The sequence below is a fragment of the Lacerta agilis genome, chromosome 7 (genome assembly GCF_009819535.1).
Source record: "Lacerta agilis isolate rLacAgi1 chromosome 7, rLacAgi1.pri, whole genome shotgun sequence".
NCBI classification, from domain to species: domain Eukaryota; kingdom Metazoa; phylum Chordata; class Lepidosauria; order Squamata; family Lacertidae; genus Lacerta; species Lacerta agilis.
Genome location: NC_046318.1, coordinates 63538224 through 63559009, shown reverse-complemented (window position 1 = coordinate 63559009; position 20786 = coordinate 63538224). Strand labels below are relative to the sequence as shown.

General features: G+C 45.1%; 1 protein-coding gene across 1 annotated transcript in view; it reads right to left on the bottom strand.

The window, feature by feature from the left end:
• The window catches only part of LAPTM4B (lysosomal protein transmembrane 4 beta), a 46892-nt gene extending 30413 nt beyond the window's left edge, over nucleotides 1-16479 (bottom strand). The window contains exon 1 of the mRNA XM_033155624.1: nucleotides 16334-16479. Within this exon, the coding sequence (XP_033011515.1) occupies nucleotides 16334-16435 (102 nt within the window). The 5' untranslated portion in view covers nucleotides 16436-16479. The remainder of the gene's footprint in view (nucleotides 1-16333) is intronic.
• Nucleotides 16480-20786: the final 4307 nt, after the last annotated feature.

The window sequence follows — 20786 nt, the reverse complement described above, 5'->3', positions numbered from 1 at the left end:
TAAAGAAAGTCTCCTGAGAAATCTCTATGTGGGACAAGAAGCTACAGTTAGAACTGGATATGGAACAACTGATTGGTTCAAAATTGGGAAAGGAGTACGACAAGGCTGTATATTGTCTCCCTGCTTATTTAACTTATATGCAGAATTCATCATGCGAAAGGCTGAACTGGATGACTCCCGAGCCGGAATTAAGATTGCAGGAAAAAATATCAACAACCTCAGATATGCTGATGATACTACCTTGATGGCAGAAAGTGAGGAGGAATTAAAGAACCTTTTAATGAGGGTGAAAGAAGAGAGCGCAAAATATGGTCTGAAGCTCAACATCAAAAAAACTAAGATCATGGCCACTGGTCCCATCACCTCCTGGCAAATAGAAGGGGAAGAAATGGAGGCAGTGAGAGATTTCACTTTCTTGGGTTCCATGATCACTGCAGATGGTGACAGCAGTCATGAAATTAGAAGACGCCTGCTTCTTGGGAGAAAAGCAATGACAAACCTAGACAGCATCTTAAAAAGCAAAGACATCACCTTGCCGACAAAGGTCCGTATAGTTAAAGCTATGGTTTTCCCAGTAGTAATGTACGGAAGTGAGAGCTGGACCATAAAGAAGGCTGATCACCGAAGAATTGATGCTTTTGAATTATGGTGCTGGAGGAGACTCTTGAGAGTCCCATGGACTGCAAGAAGATCAAACCTATCCATTCTCAAAGAAATCAGCCCTGAGTGCTCACTAGAAGGACAGATCCTGAAGTTGAGGCTCCAGTACTTTGGCCACCTCATGAGAAGAGAAGACTCCCTAGAAAAGACCCTGATGTTGGGAAAGATGGAGGGCACAAGGAGAAGGGGACGCCAGAGGATGAGATGGTTGGACAGTGTTCTCGAAGCTACTAACATGAGTCTGGCCAAACTGCAAGAGGCAGTGAAGGATAGGCGTGCCTGGCATGCTCTGGTCCATGGGGTCACGAAGAGTCGGACACGACTGAACGACTGAACAACAACATAAAGAGGCAGAAAAGATAGTAGGCAATGATGGGAAACCGGGGAGGCGGGTGGGGGGAAGTCTGGGGGCTGAGAACGCCCAAAAGATAAATGTTTTGTTGTGTTGATACGAATGTAAAAATGTAAGCAAAAAATCCTTAAAATTAGAGAGAGAGAGAGAGAGAGAGAGAGAGCGCGAGAGAGAGCTATCTGGAAAGCCACTGGCAGTCAGTGCAGATAGTACTGAGCCAGATGCACCAATGGCCTGACCTGGTATAAGGCAGCTTCCTATGTGGAACACAAAGAGCTAGGGAGCTTTCCTAGACGTGACTGCAGATTAGAACCACATATGCGTGCCAAAAATACAGTTCCTATTGGCATCTCTCACTCGAGTGACAGGAGTCTCATCAGAGAGCTCTGAAAGGCCAGAACAATGTGGCTTGGTGTTCAATAACTTTGGATTTGGTAAACTTTTTGTTAGAATGCCTCCGTGTCACATTGAATAGCTTGTGAACATGGAAGCTAGTTTGAGATGAGCAGCAGCAGGAATCTGAGATTTACACTGCTACAATTTAAGTTCACCATCCTGGCTGGGAGCTTAATTAAACAAAGTAGGATTTAGCGAATGATATTCAGTGCTTATGTAATCCCCTGGAAAAAAAATTCTGCCAGCAGTACATTGAAGAGATATTTCTCAGTTAACAGTGAAGCCTATCTTCGCATCCATTAATTATACAAAAGGAAACAGCCAGCATGTATGGCAGACGGCACACAGTTGCCTCAAGGTCGCTAATCCCTAAAGCGAAAACTGACAGGTTCTCATCAGGCTTCAAAACAGTCTGCAGAGCTGGTGCATGTGACTTTTCAAAACCATAGTGTCCTTTGCAATTACAATGAAAAGTCCTTATCCCGGGTGCTTTAAAGACACTTAAGAAACTCATTCAATAGGAGCCAGAAATAAAAATAGACGCACATCTCAAAGGCTGTGCCCTGTCCCAGGCACTGCAAATGGTGGTTTATGAATGTTTCAGTTGTAAACAGAAACTGCCCCATAATATCTGTAGGGAAGCATGAAGGGCAAAGGAGGGAGCGCTTGCACGTGCGTTAAGCTGCTTTTAACTCACAAAGCAGGATCAGTTGTGAGGTAACAATTTGCATCCACTCAACAAGTCATCCTTTGCAACAGACCTGATGAAATTCACGGCAGAATCCAGCACCACCACCCAGTGGTGTAGCAAGGTCAGATGGTACCCGGTGCGGAAAATTTCTTGTCACTCCCCCCCTCCATATTGAAATCTAGTTGGACTCCCAAGAGACTGCAATCTACTCGTAGTATAAATGGGTAGATCACTGGCTGTGATCTACCCATTGTCTATGGCAGAAGTTATTGAGCTTTTGGGGGCGGGGGTGAGGGTTGGCCAAAGTTGTTGAGTTTTTGGGGGGATTACAGGGTTTGGGTCCTGAGTTGAGGGAGCTTCTGCTTCTCTCCTTCCCTCCACCCTCCGCTTGTTTGCTTGCCTGCCTCCTTCCCGTCCTCTCCCTGCCTGCCTACATGACTCCTCCAACAGCCTGGGCCTGCGGGGCTGTCAAAACGAAGGGGAAAGGGAGGAACGCCACCGCCAAAGCAGCACAGCTCCCCCCCCCTCCCCAGATGACTCGGGGTAGGTGGAGTCGCAGGTGGGTGGCACACCAAATGTCCCCCCCCCAGAGATGACACCCGAGGCGGTCTGCCCCTACCTTGCTCTGCCCCTGCCACCACCTTCCTATTCATGGAACACAAAGTGGGGGAGACTGTTCCCCTTGTAACAGAAAATCCCAGGTGTGGAACTGCCCAGGCACCTGGCCCTTGGGGATAAGCCCACTGGTTTCTGCAGAGTTAAATAAAAGAAGTCCAGCCACTGGAGCAAGGACAAGACAGGGTTTATTGCGCAATAGGTTACAGTAAAACTGCACACCGAGAGCAGCGTTACAAGAACTTTTAAAACCTCCTACCATATCCCAGAATACAGTTTGGAAACCTCACTACTACATCAGTAAAACATCATCAGTACATCATGAAAGGGGAGGGTTATACATGATTAACATATAGGAAAAACAAGATTAACATATGGGGAAAACAGAGCAATATCAGGGAGATAGCCCTGAGCAAATATGAATGGATGTTAAGTATTGGCAAGGATACCTTGAGCACTTATCTAGGAGAGAATAATGGGATTCCAGTTGAGGGATATTAGCCCAGTGGCTTCCTGGAGCACCCAGAGATTACCTGCTGAGGCATTTCCCTGTGTATGTGGTCTCTTGCCTACTGGATCATGGCAGAGAGATGGGTCCCCTTAAGGGCATCACTCCATGCCCCAAATGAGTTTACTCGGGAGGAGACTTTGCTTAGGTGACCCCCCCCCCATAATTTCCATAACACCCTGGAGGCAATGTAGCATTAGGAGGGGCTGAAGCCTTCCAAACATCCCAGCCTTTGCCATTATCATCATCATCACTACCACCGGGGAGCCTAAAAAATTGTCCTTTAGCTGACAAGCAATAAACATCCAGTTCTAATGTTTAAATGGCTACCCGAGAGTAAAAATGTAAGAGTACAAAGTTGAAGGCCAGACTGTTGCCCTACAGTAAGTTGGGACCTGGAATAAATTACTTGGACTTTTATAAAGATAAGAAGAGACTCTGGTTTAAATGTCTTATGTGTTTATACATAAAAAGGTGAATCAAAGTTTGAAGATGAGAGACAGCTACTAAGGTAGTTATACTCCTTGGTCACCATTTCCCATCAATGCTGCATGCCCAGTATTCCCTAAGACAGTTAACTGCTTTTCCCTCTGACATCCATCTCTTCAACAAGTTTACAAAGCTTTAACATGCTAATCCCAGATTGGCTATCAAAGGAAGATCAGCAGTGACCTTTAGCCATGACCTCTAACCACAAATCACTAGAGTCAAGCAGACATATTGATTCTTCATCAGGAGAAATGGCAGCAGCAATCTTGACTTGATGCAAATTGGGTGAAGGCTGCATCATATCAGCAGCTTTTTCTCATAATCCATTACTGATAATTGTGCACATTCTTGTTGCGAATCAGGCACCCAGCTCAATAATGTTTCCTATGGGAACGTGACTTACTCTCTACGCATGTGTAAAGCTAAGGCGAGGGAATGCCTGTGTAATTTATGGGCCTGTGGACATTACTTTTATGGGTTCCCCAGCAGCTGCTGCCTTGAGCAAGTAAAGTTGCCTTGAACATCACAATGATGTGGTTATGGAAGAAATCCACTACACGTATCATTTTCAGTCAAACACATCTTCCTACTAAGCTCATAAAAATATCATGCACACCACATTCCTCTGCCAACTCTGATCCTAACCCTGACGAAACTTGCATTCCAGCTCTTATAGCAAAGCCCAGACATCTTTATATAATAATTATTAATTGTCCTTCAGTTCACTACAACCATTTTAACAATTACTGGTGATGAAATTCCCAGCTGTCGGTTTCCAAAGTAGAAGGTGTCTGGCTGTAATGCCCTCTGACCTGGAAGTCCTTCTGTGGATGTTGCAGCTAGTTGTGTTCAGTGGTGCAGGAAAGACTGCACACAGTCAAATAACATTCTTTTCTTTTTATTGCTTCATGCATTCCGTAGATGAACCATGACACTTGGCTCACTTTAAAAGACAGTTAGACAATTTCTGGAGGATAAGGCTATTCCTTCCTTCTGAATTGTACAGTATATTGTATTCCAAGTACCTCCATTGATTGACATGAGTGGCAGGACAGGACTGCTGTTGGATAAATCACATTGTTGTGCTTTTGCAAGTATCCCCACCTACGCACATTTACATGGATACCAGCCTCGTTGCTTCCCATGGAACTTACTTCCAGGTTAAAATAAAAACCTCAGCTATGGTTGTACCTTCAGGTTCATTTTGGAGCCTATGCAAACATCTTATCCTTTGGGACTGCAAGCCTTTCTTGGCAGGGTGGGCTGTTATTCAACACAATTGCCAAAGTAAATATTTAATTATTGTTAACATAATCACAAAGAGTTCCCTGATATGCAAAACAAAAACAACCGGTTATGAACAGCATTACGTTCCAGCATTGTGAAAGGATGCTTGACATATTAATTTGTGAATTCAGGCACAAAATTACCCAAATTGTAAAACAAAATGCAACTGTGGTGCTATCATTTGAAAACGGTGTACACATGTTTTGAAACTGCCAGGATTCTCTGCAATGTATATAAATATATAATGATGGGGAAAGCACTGGACCACCATCTCCATACGTCAGGTATGTACACCATTCACAACTCACATTGCTATAAGTGTATCTTGCCATTTCAATTCATCAGTGCATCAATGTTAAGCCTTTACAAATGCGACCTCAGGCATTATACAAACAGAGAGGCATATGGAAATGCAATTTTCTATTTCAGATGCAGAGGAATAACAAACATTTGCCTATTCTTTTTTCTTCTTCACATCTGAAATAAACCAATATTCTATCTCCTGGCCCAGCAGAAGAGGAAGAAGAAGAGTTTGGATTTGATATCCCACTTTATCACTACCCTAAGGAGTCTCAAAGCGGCTAACAATCTCCTTTCCCTTCCTCCCCCACAACAAACACTCTGTGAGGTGAGTGAGGCTGAGAGACTTCAGAGAAAAGTGTGACTAGCCCAAGGTCACCCAACAGCTGCAACAGGAGCAGGGAAGTGAACCCGGTTCATCAGATTACAAGTCCACCGCTCTTAACCACTACAACACAGTAGGTTCAGCTGCCCCAATTTAGTGATAGCTTGTGCATCATCCTGGGAGAGGAAGGTGAGAAAACTGTATCTTGGACACAAGAAGAGTGCGAAAGAACAGGAAGCACCAGGCACTGGAACTATTTGTTCCTTCCTGCCTTCACATCATGCCTGAAGTACAAAGAGCAGAATCTCCCAAATTTAATAGTGTTCAGTTAGAAAGAGAATAGGAGGAGCAATTTATAATGCTAGCTGCAACTTCCTATTGGGAATGAAGTATTTGACAGTAGACTTGGCACCCATTTGCCTAGGAAAAGCAGAGAGGAGAGAAGGAGTGCTTCACAAAACATTGGAAGAGTGGCCTGATTTTGGCGGCAGCAGGGGGTAGGGGTGACAGTAGCACAGAGTAGTTTCTAAAAGCAGACAGGGGAAGGATACTAGCCTAAGCTGGCATAAGTTAAGTCTCAAACATGCAGAAACACACACTATCAAGAACTTCATGTTCAATCTTACTTTCAACCTTGAATTGCTATAAACTGCCCCCTGTCCCCATGCACCAAAATAAAAGGAGTCAAGGTTCCGTGAAATGCAAAACTTTGCAACTTGTTCTGCTCTTGTTCTTACACCCATACGACATCTGACTAAGTGATTGATTTCCTCCACCAGCCCAGCCACATGGACCTTATTGTCTTCCCTTTCAAATTAACCATGAGCAGGAGCAAGCAATGGGAAGGGAGCATGGGACCCTCAGCTGTCAGGAAGTCCAAGACAGTTAACAGAAAAGGGCATATGAGAATCATGTGTGCTTAAGGGCACAACAGAGATTTAACAGTATGGTCTTCAGTACCCTGTTGGAGCACAATAGTCACATGGGGCACAGCTGGGATAGAGGCAAGGACCGAAACTAACTTTTCTGGCAGCGCACTACTGGGAGAACCCAGTGGGTGGCAAGGAAAAGGGCAAACTGCTTTTACTAGAAGTCTGCTTGTATGTAGAAGGCTCCTTTCACCTCCCATGGGTCCATCTTCCCTCATCCCTAAGCCCAAGCATCCTTCTATTGTTTTATCTATTTTTTTTTTTGTATTTCTATCCCACCTTTTATTCCAAGGAGCTCAAGATGGCATGCATCGCTGTCCCCCTCCACTTTTCATCCCCACAACCAAGTTAGTTAGGCTGAGAGAGGCAGGGACTGGCCCAAGGTCACCCGGTGAGCTTCATGGCTAAATGGGAACGGTCTCCCAGGTCCCAGTCCAACCGCTACACCACACAGGCTCTCCTTGACAGAGACTCCCACCCTTGTGAGATTGAGCCAAGGGCCTCATGTGGCTCATGGGTTGCTGGCTGCCCATTTGGCTCCAGGACAGCCTTTGCCCTAGTGTCCTGCAGAAGTTTCAGACTACACCCCTCGTCAGCCCCAGCCAGTATAGGGAAGGGCTATAGCCTAGCGGCAAAGCATCTGCTTTGCATGCAGAAGGTTCCAGCTTCAATCTCTGGCATCTCCAGGTGGGGCTGAGAGAGCCCCCCACCCCATCTGAAACCCTGAGGAGCCACTGTAGAGACTACTGAGTTAGCTGGACCAATGGTCTGACAGAGTTTCCAATGTTTCCAAATGGTCTGGGAGTAGCAATACAACATTTGGAGGTTAGCCAAAGCTGGAGAACTGTGAGGTCCAGAGGAAGCGATCCATTTTTTTAAAGTGCCTGCACACACTAACATTTCAGAATGTGCCTTCATGGCGCAACATTCACCCCAGTCAGAGAAGCACTGAACCCTGTACCCATGATCTTTAAAGGGGGGGCTAGGTTCTTTTGTGAAATAAAACCACCTCTAGAAATTCACTTAATGGAAAAATTTGCCTGGGACAGTTGTTCTGTATGCTGTACATGCAGACAGAGGACAAAGCAGACACTATCCGATTGCTCTCGGAAAGACGATAGCATTTGTTGCTATACAATTGCCGGGACACAGGTCTACAAACTGCAGGTACTGTTGCTGGCCAGGCAGCAATAGTAATGAATGCTTGTTGGTAACAAAGACAGGACCAAGATGGGCACAAGAATTCCACAGTGAGGGTGAACTTTGGCGTCTACCAGGGAGGATACTGGCAAACCTAGCCTAAAGGCACATGATGCAGCAACCTCATTTAAGCTAAGCAGGCTTGGGGCTGTACAGCGTCTGGATGGGAGACTGCCTAGGAAACTTATACCACTGTGAACTCTGCAGAACAACAGTGGGACCTAAATGTGATTCATAAAATAAAGAGAAGGCATAAGCTTTTCTAGTTGAGTGGCCCTAGCCAGGCAGACTGACTACCCCATCTGTTTACTCCACAGCATTCTTTTAAATTCATTGCATTAGCAGTCTCTTCTCCTATCCAGGAGAATCTATATAGGACACCATTCTCAATTTCACAGCTATCCATATTTTGAGCATAACTTTGTAGCAGAAGGGATGGGCCATTACTCACATGCCTTACGTATAGAAAGGGTCAATTTTCAATCCTGGCACCTGCAGGCTGGACTTGGAAGACGTCCGTCAAACAATGGACAACACTGACCTGAATGAACCAATGGTCTGATTTGATATAAGGCACTAAGGCAGCCTCCTAGCCTAATTTGGCTCAGAACTAAATAGATATGTTAAAAGATCTATTGGGGTGTCTTTCTTTAGTGACAAGCGTCTCATCAGAGAACTCTGAAATGCTTGAACAATGTGGCTTGGTACAGTATTCAGTACCCATGGTGATCCATCCTTAGCCCTCCAATTTAATTCCCTTCCTGCCACCACTCCCACTTTTGCAGATTCTAACTGCTAAAACAAACATTTCTCAACAACTGCTGTGTACTGCTACAGAAACAGTGCTCAAAATTTTCTGTGCTGCTATCTGAGATTCTGCAAACATATTCCCACTGCACATACTCACGAAACACCAGTCTAATAAGTGGGATTCAGATATCTCTATTCTGTTACCTAGATCTTGAACAACCCTGATCGGCTTTAGTTAGGCTGTTCTCATAAAAATGATTAATTGAAAGGCCATTTTCATGTAAATATTTTTTTTATAACCCTTCCAAGAGTAAAGACTAGTCTCCTTGAATTAATTTTAGGATGTTTATACATGGAAGTTCTGTGTGTTTGTCTATGCTTTTACATATAACACACTTGCAAGACAAACAATTTTTTTTTACTAAGACACGTTTGCTTTCAGAATAGTTCTAGTTTCTGTCTTGAATAAATATTCACAAGAGATTCATTCCAGACTAAAATATATTCTTGACATGAATCATGCTAAAAGTGCAGTATAATTCTAACCCTAATCTCCCTATTTCATACAAATGTGACCATCACCTCCCTATTTTACATCTCTAATGTTCATTCATAAATATTTGGAAAAGCTTTTTAGAAAGGGGTCTTGAGGCCAGTTGCTCTCAAGCCAGACGTTCCATCTACATTTGCAAGGTTGTAAACTTGTGCCATTCTAGAAAAAGCTTCAGAAAACCTTTTACAACATAAAATTAAGTCTTTACAACTACAACAGAGATGCATTAACAAAATGAAACAGACAGGAGGGGGAAGGAGGGCTCTCTCCCAACCCTATAAATATTCTATACACTATCACATGTGCCTGCCAACGATTTTGTTTAGCTTTCGTATATTAATTGAAAATGCTAAATCAATTTTCCATTCACTTTAAAGTGAATGGGATTCCAACGGTTCTATAGGATTCCGAAAATGTTATTGTTAATTTAGTCTAGCGTATATGTAATTTCCTATTATTTAGTTGGAATGTCTTAAAGTCAATTTCATCTTCAAAATCTATAGTTGCTTACTAAGGCTTAACAAAAAGAAACAAAAAAAAGTTCAATGAGTAAATCCAACTGCAATCTTCAATGATGTCACTGCTGAAATGCAAAGTCCTGAGCAGTCCTGGCTCCAACGCCTGCTTGATCTTCTTCTATACAAGGCAGCAAAGACAATAGTTGGCTTTAACCACGAAGCCCAGGAAAATGCCGTCACTGGCTTCTGGGAAGTAGATTATTCTAAATGCCAACATGGTATGCCAAATCCTAACAGAAACTGGGTCTGTTCCAACTATTTTTTCCTCCCCGTTGTCTTCCAGAATTAAGTAAGTTGCTGCTGGATTTCCAATTCCCATGTGGCATATTGCTCTCAAATGAACCTCAGGCTTTTTTTTCTTTTTCTTTTTTTAAAAAAGTGTATTTCTTGGTAGATATTTTCAGGATTTAAGCAGAAGCTAAAACTACAGGAGAGAGTAATTAAATCTAGTTTAATGTTAATGCAGTAAGTCAGTATTCATTCGAAATCTTATGGTGGATACAGATGCCACTACTGTACTGAAGAATCCATTCTGAATAAGCTTTTGGTGCCATTCACCCAGGCTTTTATTAACTCAGGATGTGTCCCTGCTGTACTTTTTTTTTTTTAAAAAAAAAACCTATTTCGCTGTGTGTGTGCTCTTGCCTGGTTTACTGGCTATTTACTGTATGATTTTACTGGTATTGCTCCCTGCTGTTTATAATGAAAAGTGGGTAAGACATTTTCTAAATAAACAAATGGAGCGTAGGAAGATGTAGCAGATTTCTCCGGACATAAGACCTAATGAGGTGCTACGTATATTTCACATTGCATCCCAAGAATATTGACTTGGTCCTTTCATTATGCGAAGTTAGAGGAGTGCTGCTGAGCATGTCCAAAGTGATTTCCCTTCCGTCCTGCATATCTCCAATCCTATATGTTTCTACTGCCAACAATGCCCCACTGAATCCCATGGGGATTATTCCCTCCCTACCCAGCAACACAATGTGAAGGTTCCCTCCCAGGCTGCTCCCGCCCATTGCCAAATGCCTAAGCGGTTGTTGCCCTTGCTTGCCCCCCACCCCCGGGCATTTTCAGATGTACTGGCTCCGAACATGGGAGGTTCAACTGTGTGGTCATAGCTAAGTCATACCCATACACAGACCTTTCCTCCTCCGTTAATTGCACGGCTGCTGGCTTAGATGGCTTTGAAAGAAGATTAGGCATCTGCCTTGCAATGATCATCTGAGGAAATGACATTAAGATGCAGAACAAGTGGCACTTAGCTATGCTTGTTACATTATTAACAGGCAAACTTCCCTTACTCCTCCTCTTTCTCCCTCCCCAGACTTTCGGAAAGTTGGCTTTGGGGTGCTACTCAAACAAAAGTTAGGATTAGAGTGAGAGTTATTTCTACTGCTTTTTAACATTCCTTTTAAAAAATGAGAATACCAGGCTTTGTACCTGGTACCAACTGTATGAGAAGAATTTGCTCTGCTGATGAGGTATGACTGCTTCTCAGCTGGTCTGGGACGGAAAAGGAGTGGAAAATTGTAGAGTTGGAAGGGGGACCTTGAAGATAGTCCATGGGTAGACAAACTAAGGCCCAGGGGCCAGATCCGGCCCGATCGCCTTCTCAATCTGGCCCACAGACGGTCCGGGAATCAGCGTGTTTTTACATGAGTAGAATGTGTCCTTTTATTTAAAATGCATCTCTGTATTATTTGTGGGGCATAGGAATTCATTCATTATTCCCCCCCCAAAAAAATGTAGTCCAGCCCCCCACAAGGTCTGAGGGACAGTGGACCGGCCCCCTGCTGAAAAAGTTTGTGGACCGCTGCTCTAGTCCAACCCCCCATAAGGCAGGAATATGCAGCTGTCTCATATGGGATCAAACCTGCAACCTTGGTGTTATCAGCACCATGCTCTAACCAACTGAGCTATCCAGGCTAGATCCCTCCCTTTCAAATAGTTTTGGGGAAACCACCTCCATCTTAATTTATACTGTATTGTCATGCAGTTAATCCATGTTCACAGCAGCCTTCTAAAGACAAATGCAAACATGCTGTGGTGTTCAAAACACAAACTTTTAAACATTTAAAAAGCAGTTCTTTTTTTTTTTTTAAAGCACCTCGGATTCGATTCTGCATTTTCTTTACAGTTCATATACTCCATTTTGTACCGCACTTCAAAATACTTTGTGGCCCATCTGTGAAGGAAGCTGCCTGTGGGCTTACAAACAGTGGCAGCCGCAGGGAATTACTGTATCTTATAAAGAATTACGTTGCTAATAATACATCGCTTTAGGGTGTTAGCTCTCCAGAAATAAACTCCTCTTCTGAAAAGCAGCATTAGCTGCTGAAGTCAGCATCCCTCCACAAAAGTAGCATGAACTACAGCGAGAAAGGGCAGAGAGCCAACATAGGAGGCAACGAGCCAGGATAATGGAAGGCAGCATCAGTGTGGAGAGAGAGAGAGAGAGAGAGAGAGAGAGAGAGAGAGAGAGAGGATGGCCAACAGGCAGGGCAGACCTATGCTTCTTTGCTCCAAGTAAGTGTGCATAGCATTGCAGCCTCAGGATCCTGAAGCCAACAGGGCTAACTTCTGAGTATTTTGCAGTATAAGCTACTGTGCAGTTTCCAAAAATAAGGCAGGGTGATGGAACCTGCCACCCATATGGCTTGTTGCTTGGCACTTTCCAAACCACATGGCCAGCATGCTGTAGTATTTAGAGTGTCGGATTAGGACCTGGGAAAGCAGGGTTTGAATCCCCGCCCAGCCATGAAGCTCACTGGGTGACTTTGGGCCAGTCAATGTCTCTCAGCTTAGCCCAACCTCATAGGGTTGTTGTGAGGCTTATATGGGGAGAAGGAAACGCATGAATACTACTTGAGATATTTGTAGGAAAGGTAAGATATTAATAATAATAATAATAATAATAATAATAAAGTGGTGTAGGGAAGGAAGTTTGGTTGGGGGAGGGAATTATAATGAAGTACATGCCACCATTTTTGTGTGCTAAGACCTGAGAAATGGAAAGCAAGTGAAACTGCTTATTATGCACCAATCCTCCCCCCCTGTCCCCAGTCTAGAACATATTGGTATATAGCAGGCATGTTCAACTCACAAGAGACTGCGATCTACTCTCACTATTAAAAAACTGGCAATCTACCCATTTGGGGGTGGGGAGCCTTCACCAAAGTTGTTGAGCGGTTCAACATGCCTGGTACATAGGAATACTATTTTAAAAATTATGGAAAGATAAGAGCTGAAAAACTTTCAATTTTCACTCATTTCCCCTTGGACCTTTATACAGCTTTTGTACCATGATGACCAGAGGTGGGGGAACCTGTGGCTCCAAGATGCTGCTGGCATACAGCTCCTATCACTCCTTCCCATTGGCCACACTGGCTGGGGTTGAGGTAAGCTGTGGTCCAACATCATCTGTGGGACCACAGGATCCCCACTCCTGATCTAGGCACACAACTACAACTAAGTTCTCAAAGGTACACTCAGAATGAATGAACGAACGAACGAACGAATCTTTATTTGTGTCAGCCATCGGCCATAGCAATAAAACAACAATACGATATACAAAGAATAGAAATAAAAAGTTAATTATATAAAAATACATTTTAGGGTTTTGATGTACACTCAGACACTCATTCAGAGGGTATCTGTGTTATTCTTTTATGCACTGAAAATATTTATGCACCACTTTCCCATTAAAATATCCGAAGTGCTTTGCAACAGCTTTAAAAGAAAGCACCGCGCAACAAAACCAAAAGGCAGTCTAAATCCAATACACATTTACCAAGGTGTGAGGCCCATTGACGTCAACAGGGCATGCTTCCAAATGGACATGTATATTGCTATTATTTTTATTACTGTATACCCACGCTTCACCCTAAGGTCCCAGTGTGGGTTACAACATTAAAACACAACATGAAAACAATCTGCAGTTACAGAAATAACATCATTAATATAGCAGGTGTGGGAAACCTGTGGCAACCCCCAAATACTGCTGGACTACACCTCCCATCTGTTGTAAGCATCAGTTACTACAATTTAGTATTTATGTAGCACTTCACGGTACAAAGTGTTTCACAATCTTTATACCAACAACTTTCAAAGCAAACGAGGAACGTGTGTCATTAAAAATCGCCTTTTGGCCAATAGAAAATGGAAATAGGGAGAGACTTGACCAGCTACATCACAGCTTAAACTTGGAACTAGGTGCTACAAAAGGTAGGTTCAACTTCTCCAACTTAGTCCTTGCTGTTAAACTAGACGCAGTACCTCAAAGGCTAATAAATTATGTTCAATATTATTATTTCCAAGGTGCAAAAATTGTTCTCTCTCATCAACTTAATGCTCCTGTTGAGATTACGAGTGCAAAACATTCCACCATTTGGACAGCAAAACATTCCACCATGTTGTGAGATTTTTTTAAAGATACAATTTTTCTGTAAATTTATTTAGAGATGAAACACTCTGACACCAATAAGCCGGGCTTCAGTAGAAAGGACATCCAACACCCCCCACCCCATGAAAAGCAACCACAGATGGCCGGGGGGGGGGGAGGAGGAAGAGGACTCCTTTAACTTTGGTCACATCCACATCACACATTTAAGGCACATGACTTCCCCCAAAGAATTCTGGGAACAGTAGTTTCTTAAGGGTCCTAGGAATTGTAGCTCTATAAGGAGTACAATAGCTCCCACAATTCTTGTGGCAAGCGAGCAAATGTGTGTCGGCTCCCGAAAAATGGCCACCACTGCCTCCCAAACTGCATGCTCCATCTGGGAGGTACAGTGGTACAACTGGGCCTGCCATGCTGGCCACTGGGAGAGCACAGGTGAGCAGTTCTGGGCACCACAGTTCAAGAAGGATACTGACAAGCTGGAACGTGTCCAGAAGAGGGCAACCAAAGTGGTCAAAGGCCTGGAAACAATGCCTTATGAGGAACGGCTTAGGGAGCTGGGTATGTTTAGCCTGGAGAAGAGAAGGTTAAGGGGTGATATGATAGCCATGTTCAAATATATAAAAGGATGTCATATAGAGGAGGGTGAAAGGTTGTTTTCTGCTGCTCCAGAGAAGCGGACACGGGGCAATCGATTCAAACTACAAGAAAGAAGATTCCACCTAAACATTAGGAAGAACTTCCTGACAGTGAGAGCTGTTTGGCAGTGGAATTTGCTACCAAGGAGTGTGGTGGAGTCTCCTTCTTTGGAGGTCTTTAAGCAGAGGCTTGACAGCCATCTGTCAGGAATGCTTTGATGGTGTTTCCTGCTTGGCAGGAGGTTGGACTGGATGGCCCTTGTGGTCTCTTCCAACTCTATGATTCTATGATTCTAAGTGGCAGCAATAGCTGCTGTCTGCCTGCCTCCTCTTCCTTCTTCAGTGCCACAGTGAAGAGAGCAGAGCCCAGCTAGGTTGCTCAAGGATTGTGTGCAAGAAAAAATAAAGACGTTGGCTGATCCTTGTAGGCATGTTCTCTCTGGAAGGTTCCACCAGCCCACTCTCCCAGTAAAGCAGAAGTTCAGACTGGGCCTACAAAGAGGCTGAGCTGGGGAGGGCAAGCAGGTAGAGAGGGAGGTGTCAGTCTGGTATGTAAGGTAGCGTCAGCTTGAAGCCGGTGCTCATCTAATCCCACCTGCTGTGACCGGGCGTGCAAGGGTGTGGGAGGAGCAGTCACTGTCTTTTTGCACTCCTGCCTCCCCGTCTTCCTGTGGATGGCACATAGCCAACAGGATAGAGATTGCTGCGAGAAAAAGTCACTTCTCCCTCAACTGGCTCACCTGTCCACTCCTGGCAGGGCAGGGACAGGGAACCTGGACTCCAACTCCCATTGTGCCTGAGAACTGGCCATCTGGGGCTGATGGGAATTTGACTCCAGCAACATTTAGAGGGCCACAGGTTCTCCATCCTTGCCGTGTGCCCCCCCCCCAAGAGGAAGGGCAGAGGTGAAGAAGACAAGACAGTTCCTTCTGCCCACTCCCCATCCTTTCTCTGGCAGGACGGCAGGTGTAATGGGCACTGCCAGCAAGCGAGGAGTTTTATATTAAAATGGAGAGTTTCATATACTCCTGGAGAAGCCATGCTGGCAACACTGCGTCTCCAGGGTCAGAGGCAGGATGCCTCTGCGTCCCAACTGTACTGTATTCTCCATCGGGGAGAGAGATGTTGCCATCTGCTTGTGTGCATCTGGGTTGATGACCCTGGTGAGAACAGGACGGACAAGATCCTGCAAGGCTCTTTTCAGGTCCCTGTTGCTTTACCCTTTCTCCGGGTGCTGCAGCAGAGAGATTTGGGCTCTGGGCTACTCTGCCAGAGAGAGTGTGTGTGTGCATGTGCGTGTAAAGCACACTGCCCCCCTCGTCCCCCCCGCCCCCTCCCCCCGGGGAGGATTTGCAGCAGGTAGGACCAGGCAGCCTCGACCCCACCTCCCCCAACGCGGTGCCCAGAGGCAGAAGGAGCAGGTGGACTAGCAAGTTGGGACCAGAAGCGGACAGCCCAGTCTTCCTCACTGCTGCTGGCTGGGAGAACCTGAGGGCAGGCAAGCCAGCAAACGCAGCAGCTCCGCAGGGTCCAGTTCTCAGAGGAAAGCAAGCGCTTCTCCACCCACCTGCTACCTCTCGGGTGTGCGAGTTGCGCAGGGTCAGGCCCTTCTCGCAGCCTGGACGCCACCTCGCTCTGCTGCACCCGCTGCGGCCCTAAATCCGGAGCCTAATCGCGGACCCCTTGGATGCCTGCGCCCCGCTCGCCTTCCCTTCCTTACCAGGTACCAGATGCCGAGGATGATCGTCCCGGTGCGGACATGGCAGCACATGCAGCAGCTGTTGGAGTAGAAGCGGGCCCAGGGGGAGCTCATCATCTTCATGGCGCGCTGCCCGTGCGGCCGCTTCGCAGGAGCGCAACAGAAAGAGACGCGCGGCTCTGGTCCCGACGGCAGCTCAGCGGCGAATTTCCCCAGCGCTGCAGAAGCGCCTGGATACCGCCAGGAGGAGGAGGAGGAGGGAGGGGGAACCTCCGTTCCATGGCGTCATCGGGCCTCCCGTACGCCAGCGGGGAGGGGCGGAGCCTTCGAGCCCCGGATTGGGCCGGCGAAGAGCGCGCGCCCGAGGGAGGCCGGGCGGAGGAATGAATGAGAATGCCTGAGTGGGAAGATTCGCACCGCGGCCCATTGACAAAAGAGAGGCGGCGGCGCGCGTTTGTGCTGCAGAGGGAAGTCCATTCCACGCCGCCGCTAAAATTAAAGGGGCTTCCCTAGGAAATTGCGGCGTCTTTGCGTCGCCATCGAAAGAAAGGAAAATTACAGCAGGGACGTGGGCTGGAGGCGCTTCCGCAGGGATGGCCTCGAGCCGGCTGTGGACTTGGTCAAAATTTAAAAGCACCGAGAGAGCACAGAGCCGCTGCAAAGGCGCCCCTATGGAAGCACCTTCCTCGTTCCTCCTTTAAACTGCTAAAAGTAAAATGCGAGGTGAAGGGACCAGGAATAAAGGCTGCGCTCTGTGCGTGTGTGCGTTGAATGCTTTACTGAGGAGGAGAGGTTTGGGGTGTATGTAATAAGTCATCAAAGAAATCACCTCATGTTGTGATCTTCTCTTTCTCTCTCAAGGATGCCGCTCCCTAGACCTGCTGCAGTCTTTCCTTCCCCATACAAAATGCCCGCATGAACAGAGAGCTGTTGTTTTGCACCCCAAACTGAGTTCTCGACCCAAATTACGCACCCCAGTGACAGTACTGCATGCACCAGCACAGACCTTGAGGCCTCAAATCTCAGTGGTGCAGGCCCCTGCCTCTCATGGCGCCCCCTGCAGCACCCCTGAGGCTCTGCGCCTCCCCCAAATACGCCTCTGACTAGCACTGTCTTCGGCTCAAAGGTTCCTATGATTCCCACTCTACACCACCATTGCTTGGAGACCCAGCTCACTCCTATGCATGTACTGTATACTGATCTTGGGACTTATTGCTATTCACGGGACTTGCTGCCAAAGTCAGGAAGCAAAGAATTACAGCCTTTACTAGATAACAGTGAATATCAATAACAGAGTGGCAGAGCATCGCAACCTGCGTACAGAAGGTCAATCCCTAGCACCTTTAGATAGAGCTAGGAGAGCCCACCCGAAGCATGGGACAGCTGGGGCAAGTGAATGTAGACAATACTGAGCTTGGTTGTTGATCAGACCCGGTAGAAGGCAGCTTCCTGTGTCAGGTTTAACCTCCTGGAAGGGACCACGAGGGTAATCTAGTCCAACCCCTTGCAATGCAGGAATCTTTTGCCCAATGTGGGGTTTGAACTCACAAACATGAGATGAAGAGTCTCGTGCTCTGCTGGCTGAGCTTTTGAATCCCAGGTAATCAGATTCAGGGGTGGCCAACTCCCAAGAGACTGCGATCTACTCACAGAGTTAAAAACTGGCAGTGATCTACCCCCTTTTGGGGGGTTCAGGTCAAAGTTGTTTAGTTGAGCTTTTTTTAGGAAGGAGGAAGGCCCATTTTGGGGGGGGGGGGTTGGGTCAAAGTTGTTGAATTTTTTCAGGGAAGAGGTAAAATGTTGAATTTTTTTTTAGGGGAGCCACTGTTGTTCAGCTTCTTTGGGGGGAGCCAATGATCTACCAGAGATCTACCGCAGACGTCCAGTGATCTACCGGTAGATCACGATCTACCTGTTGGACATGCCTGAGATATTTCATTCCCTTATCTCATTTCGCTTGTTGGAGCATAAAAAGACATTCAGTTCCAAAGCTGCCTTTATATTAAAATTTCTAAGCAGTGCTGAAAGATTTTTAACCTTTCATATCTTCTCTGCTCCATCAGGAAGTTCAGACAAGCACACAAGGTCAAACACAGACAGTGGAGCTTCCTGTTCTAAAGCAGGAGAAGATTGAAGTATTTTAATTATTTTGGAGCTTCATAGATTCCTCCCCCCCTTCCTTAAGAGATTGATTGGATTGGTTCAGCTGATTATAGAAGCAGGGGGAGGGAGTTCTTGGCTTCCCTCCACTGTTTGCCAATTCACCTCCTAGGAACTATTCAAGGACCCTTTCAATGGTGGAAGATTGATGGCAGAAATAAAGAGGGATGAAAAATTAGACATTTTAAGATCTATTGCACGCCACTCTATAAATCCTGTTTTAATTACACTGAAATAGAATACAATTTGGCCACTTTTCAAAGTCCATTTGAAACGTGGGCATTGCTTTAATGTGCTCTTTCTAAAGAGGATTACAGCACAGGTCTGCACACTTCTCAAATAGAAGGCCCATTAAGTTAAATTGCGCTTTCTCCCAATTAAGTGTATACTGTAGAGTTGCAGCCTTAGATTACTTATAAGCAGGCATCACAGCTTGTCAAAAATCACATACCTGTGCCTGGAATACTGAGTATTTAGTGCTTCAGGGACTGGAGTCATGCGATATGAGGGCAGAAGATAAGATGCATTTTTTGGACAGCAGTAATGACCATATCTTATACTTTTATTTATAAAAAATAAAAAAATTCCTTCCAGCAGCACCTTAGAGACCAACTAAGTTTGTTCTTGGTTAGTTGGTCTCTAAGGTGCTACTGGAAGGAATTTAATTTTTTATTTTGTTTTGACTATGGCAGACCAACACGGCTACCTACCATACCTGTAACTATATCTTATACTTGTTTAACTCCTGCTTAAGTTCCATGGGGGTTAAGCAAGTCCTAGCTGACTGTTGAGTATGCATGAATAGGAATGAAGCATCCAAGCCACCACAAACCAAGATCAGAGTCATAATAAAGGCTGACTGAGAAACAAGCTCATGGAAGCATCAAACCTGAAAAGGGACTGCAAATCATTACCCACTAATTTAGCCTATATGCTGGGATGCAGCTGAGGTCTGCAATCCTGCACAAATAAGCTGCATATGGGCTGTTAATCAGTTTTCTAATGGTGGCACAAAGCTAAGAGAAAACTCTATAGTATCAGAAGATGGGAGTTTGCAGAGCCACCAGTGAAAAAACCCGACACAGTTGAACAGAAAAATCAAGCTTCTATCTTACTTCTGCGAGTTATTACGGAAATGGTAGATTTTCTCCTTGTCAGGCAGAAACAACTTCCGTTCTCACCATTCTTATTGCAAATGTTGGATTTTAATGGCATGTCTTTAAAAAAAAAATTAATAACAAAATACAAATAGCGAAGAATTTCCCATAAAGGAAAAAGATAGCATTTATATCTGTGTTCCAGTTCAATTAATCGTTGCTACCTACATATAATTTAATGTCTATATACAATGTAACAAACAGAAATAAAAAGAAATGTGAATACTTCCGATTTAAGTCCATAATACTCTTTAATGGTATGTCTTAACACTCTAAAGCAGACTTCCCCAACCTGGTGTGCTCAGGATGTCAGACTGCAATGGGAGTCATCCAACATTCAGAGGGCATCAGGTGGGCAAAGGCTAAGGACAATTGTACCAGAGGCTGATGGGTGGAAAGATCTAGGTTGATGCATAAACAGTTCTAGGTCAAATATGTGGGATTTGCATACCCCCTAGGAACTCCTGTAACATTGACATTATTGGGCTTGTTGTTTAGAGATTGCTTTGTTTTTGCAGTTTGCATATGCAGCCAAGGAAAGCTAGCTGTGTCCACAAGTCACTTTCTTTAATGTTGCGCTTTGGTTTTGAAGGTATTGCACTCTCTTTTAGATGCTTAAATACTGTTGTGTACTTAACAGTAGACATAACATATTTCAAGGACTTCACAAGCATTCAAGCTACTTAGCAACAATATAGCTTTAGTGAGTTTGAACTGGGAGGGGAGGAGATCTGCTCCCCCATATCCTCCAGCGTTTAGCCAGTCTTCTTCCGCTCAGTTATCTCTCCGCAACCTTGGGTAGGAGCTGTGCACCCAGCTTAGTCTTCTCTCTTACTGCAACAGATTTGTTACCAGAGGATGAAATCCCTCCCGTGATGGAGAATCAAACAAATACACTGCAGTCATGTCTGCTGTGTGTTTGTTCCAAGTTAAAGAAAACACATAGCTTTCTAAATGAAGTGTTTCCAACATGCAACCACAGCTATACTTATTTACATAACTGGCTCCATATTCAGATTTCTGCAACATGCAAATAAAATCTTTCCAACCAAGGTCCTAGACGAACTCTGTGCTGCTATCTAGGGACTTGAAATGCCTTCTTCACAGCCTTGCAAAATATCACTGAAGTTGTGATACTGACTTCTAAAAGTCTGTGA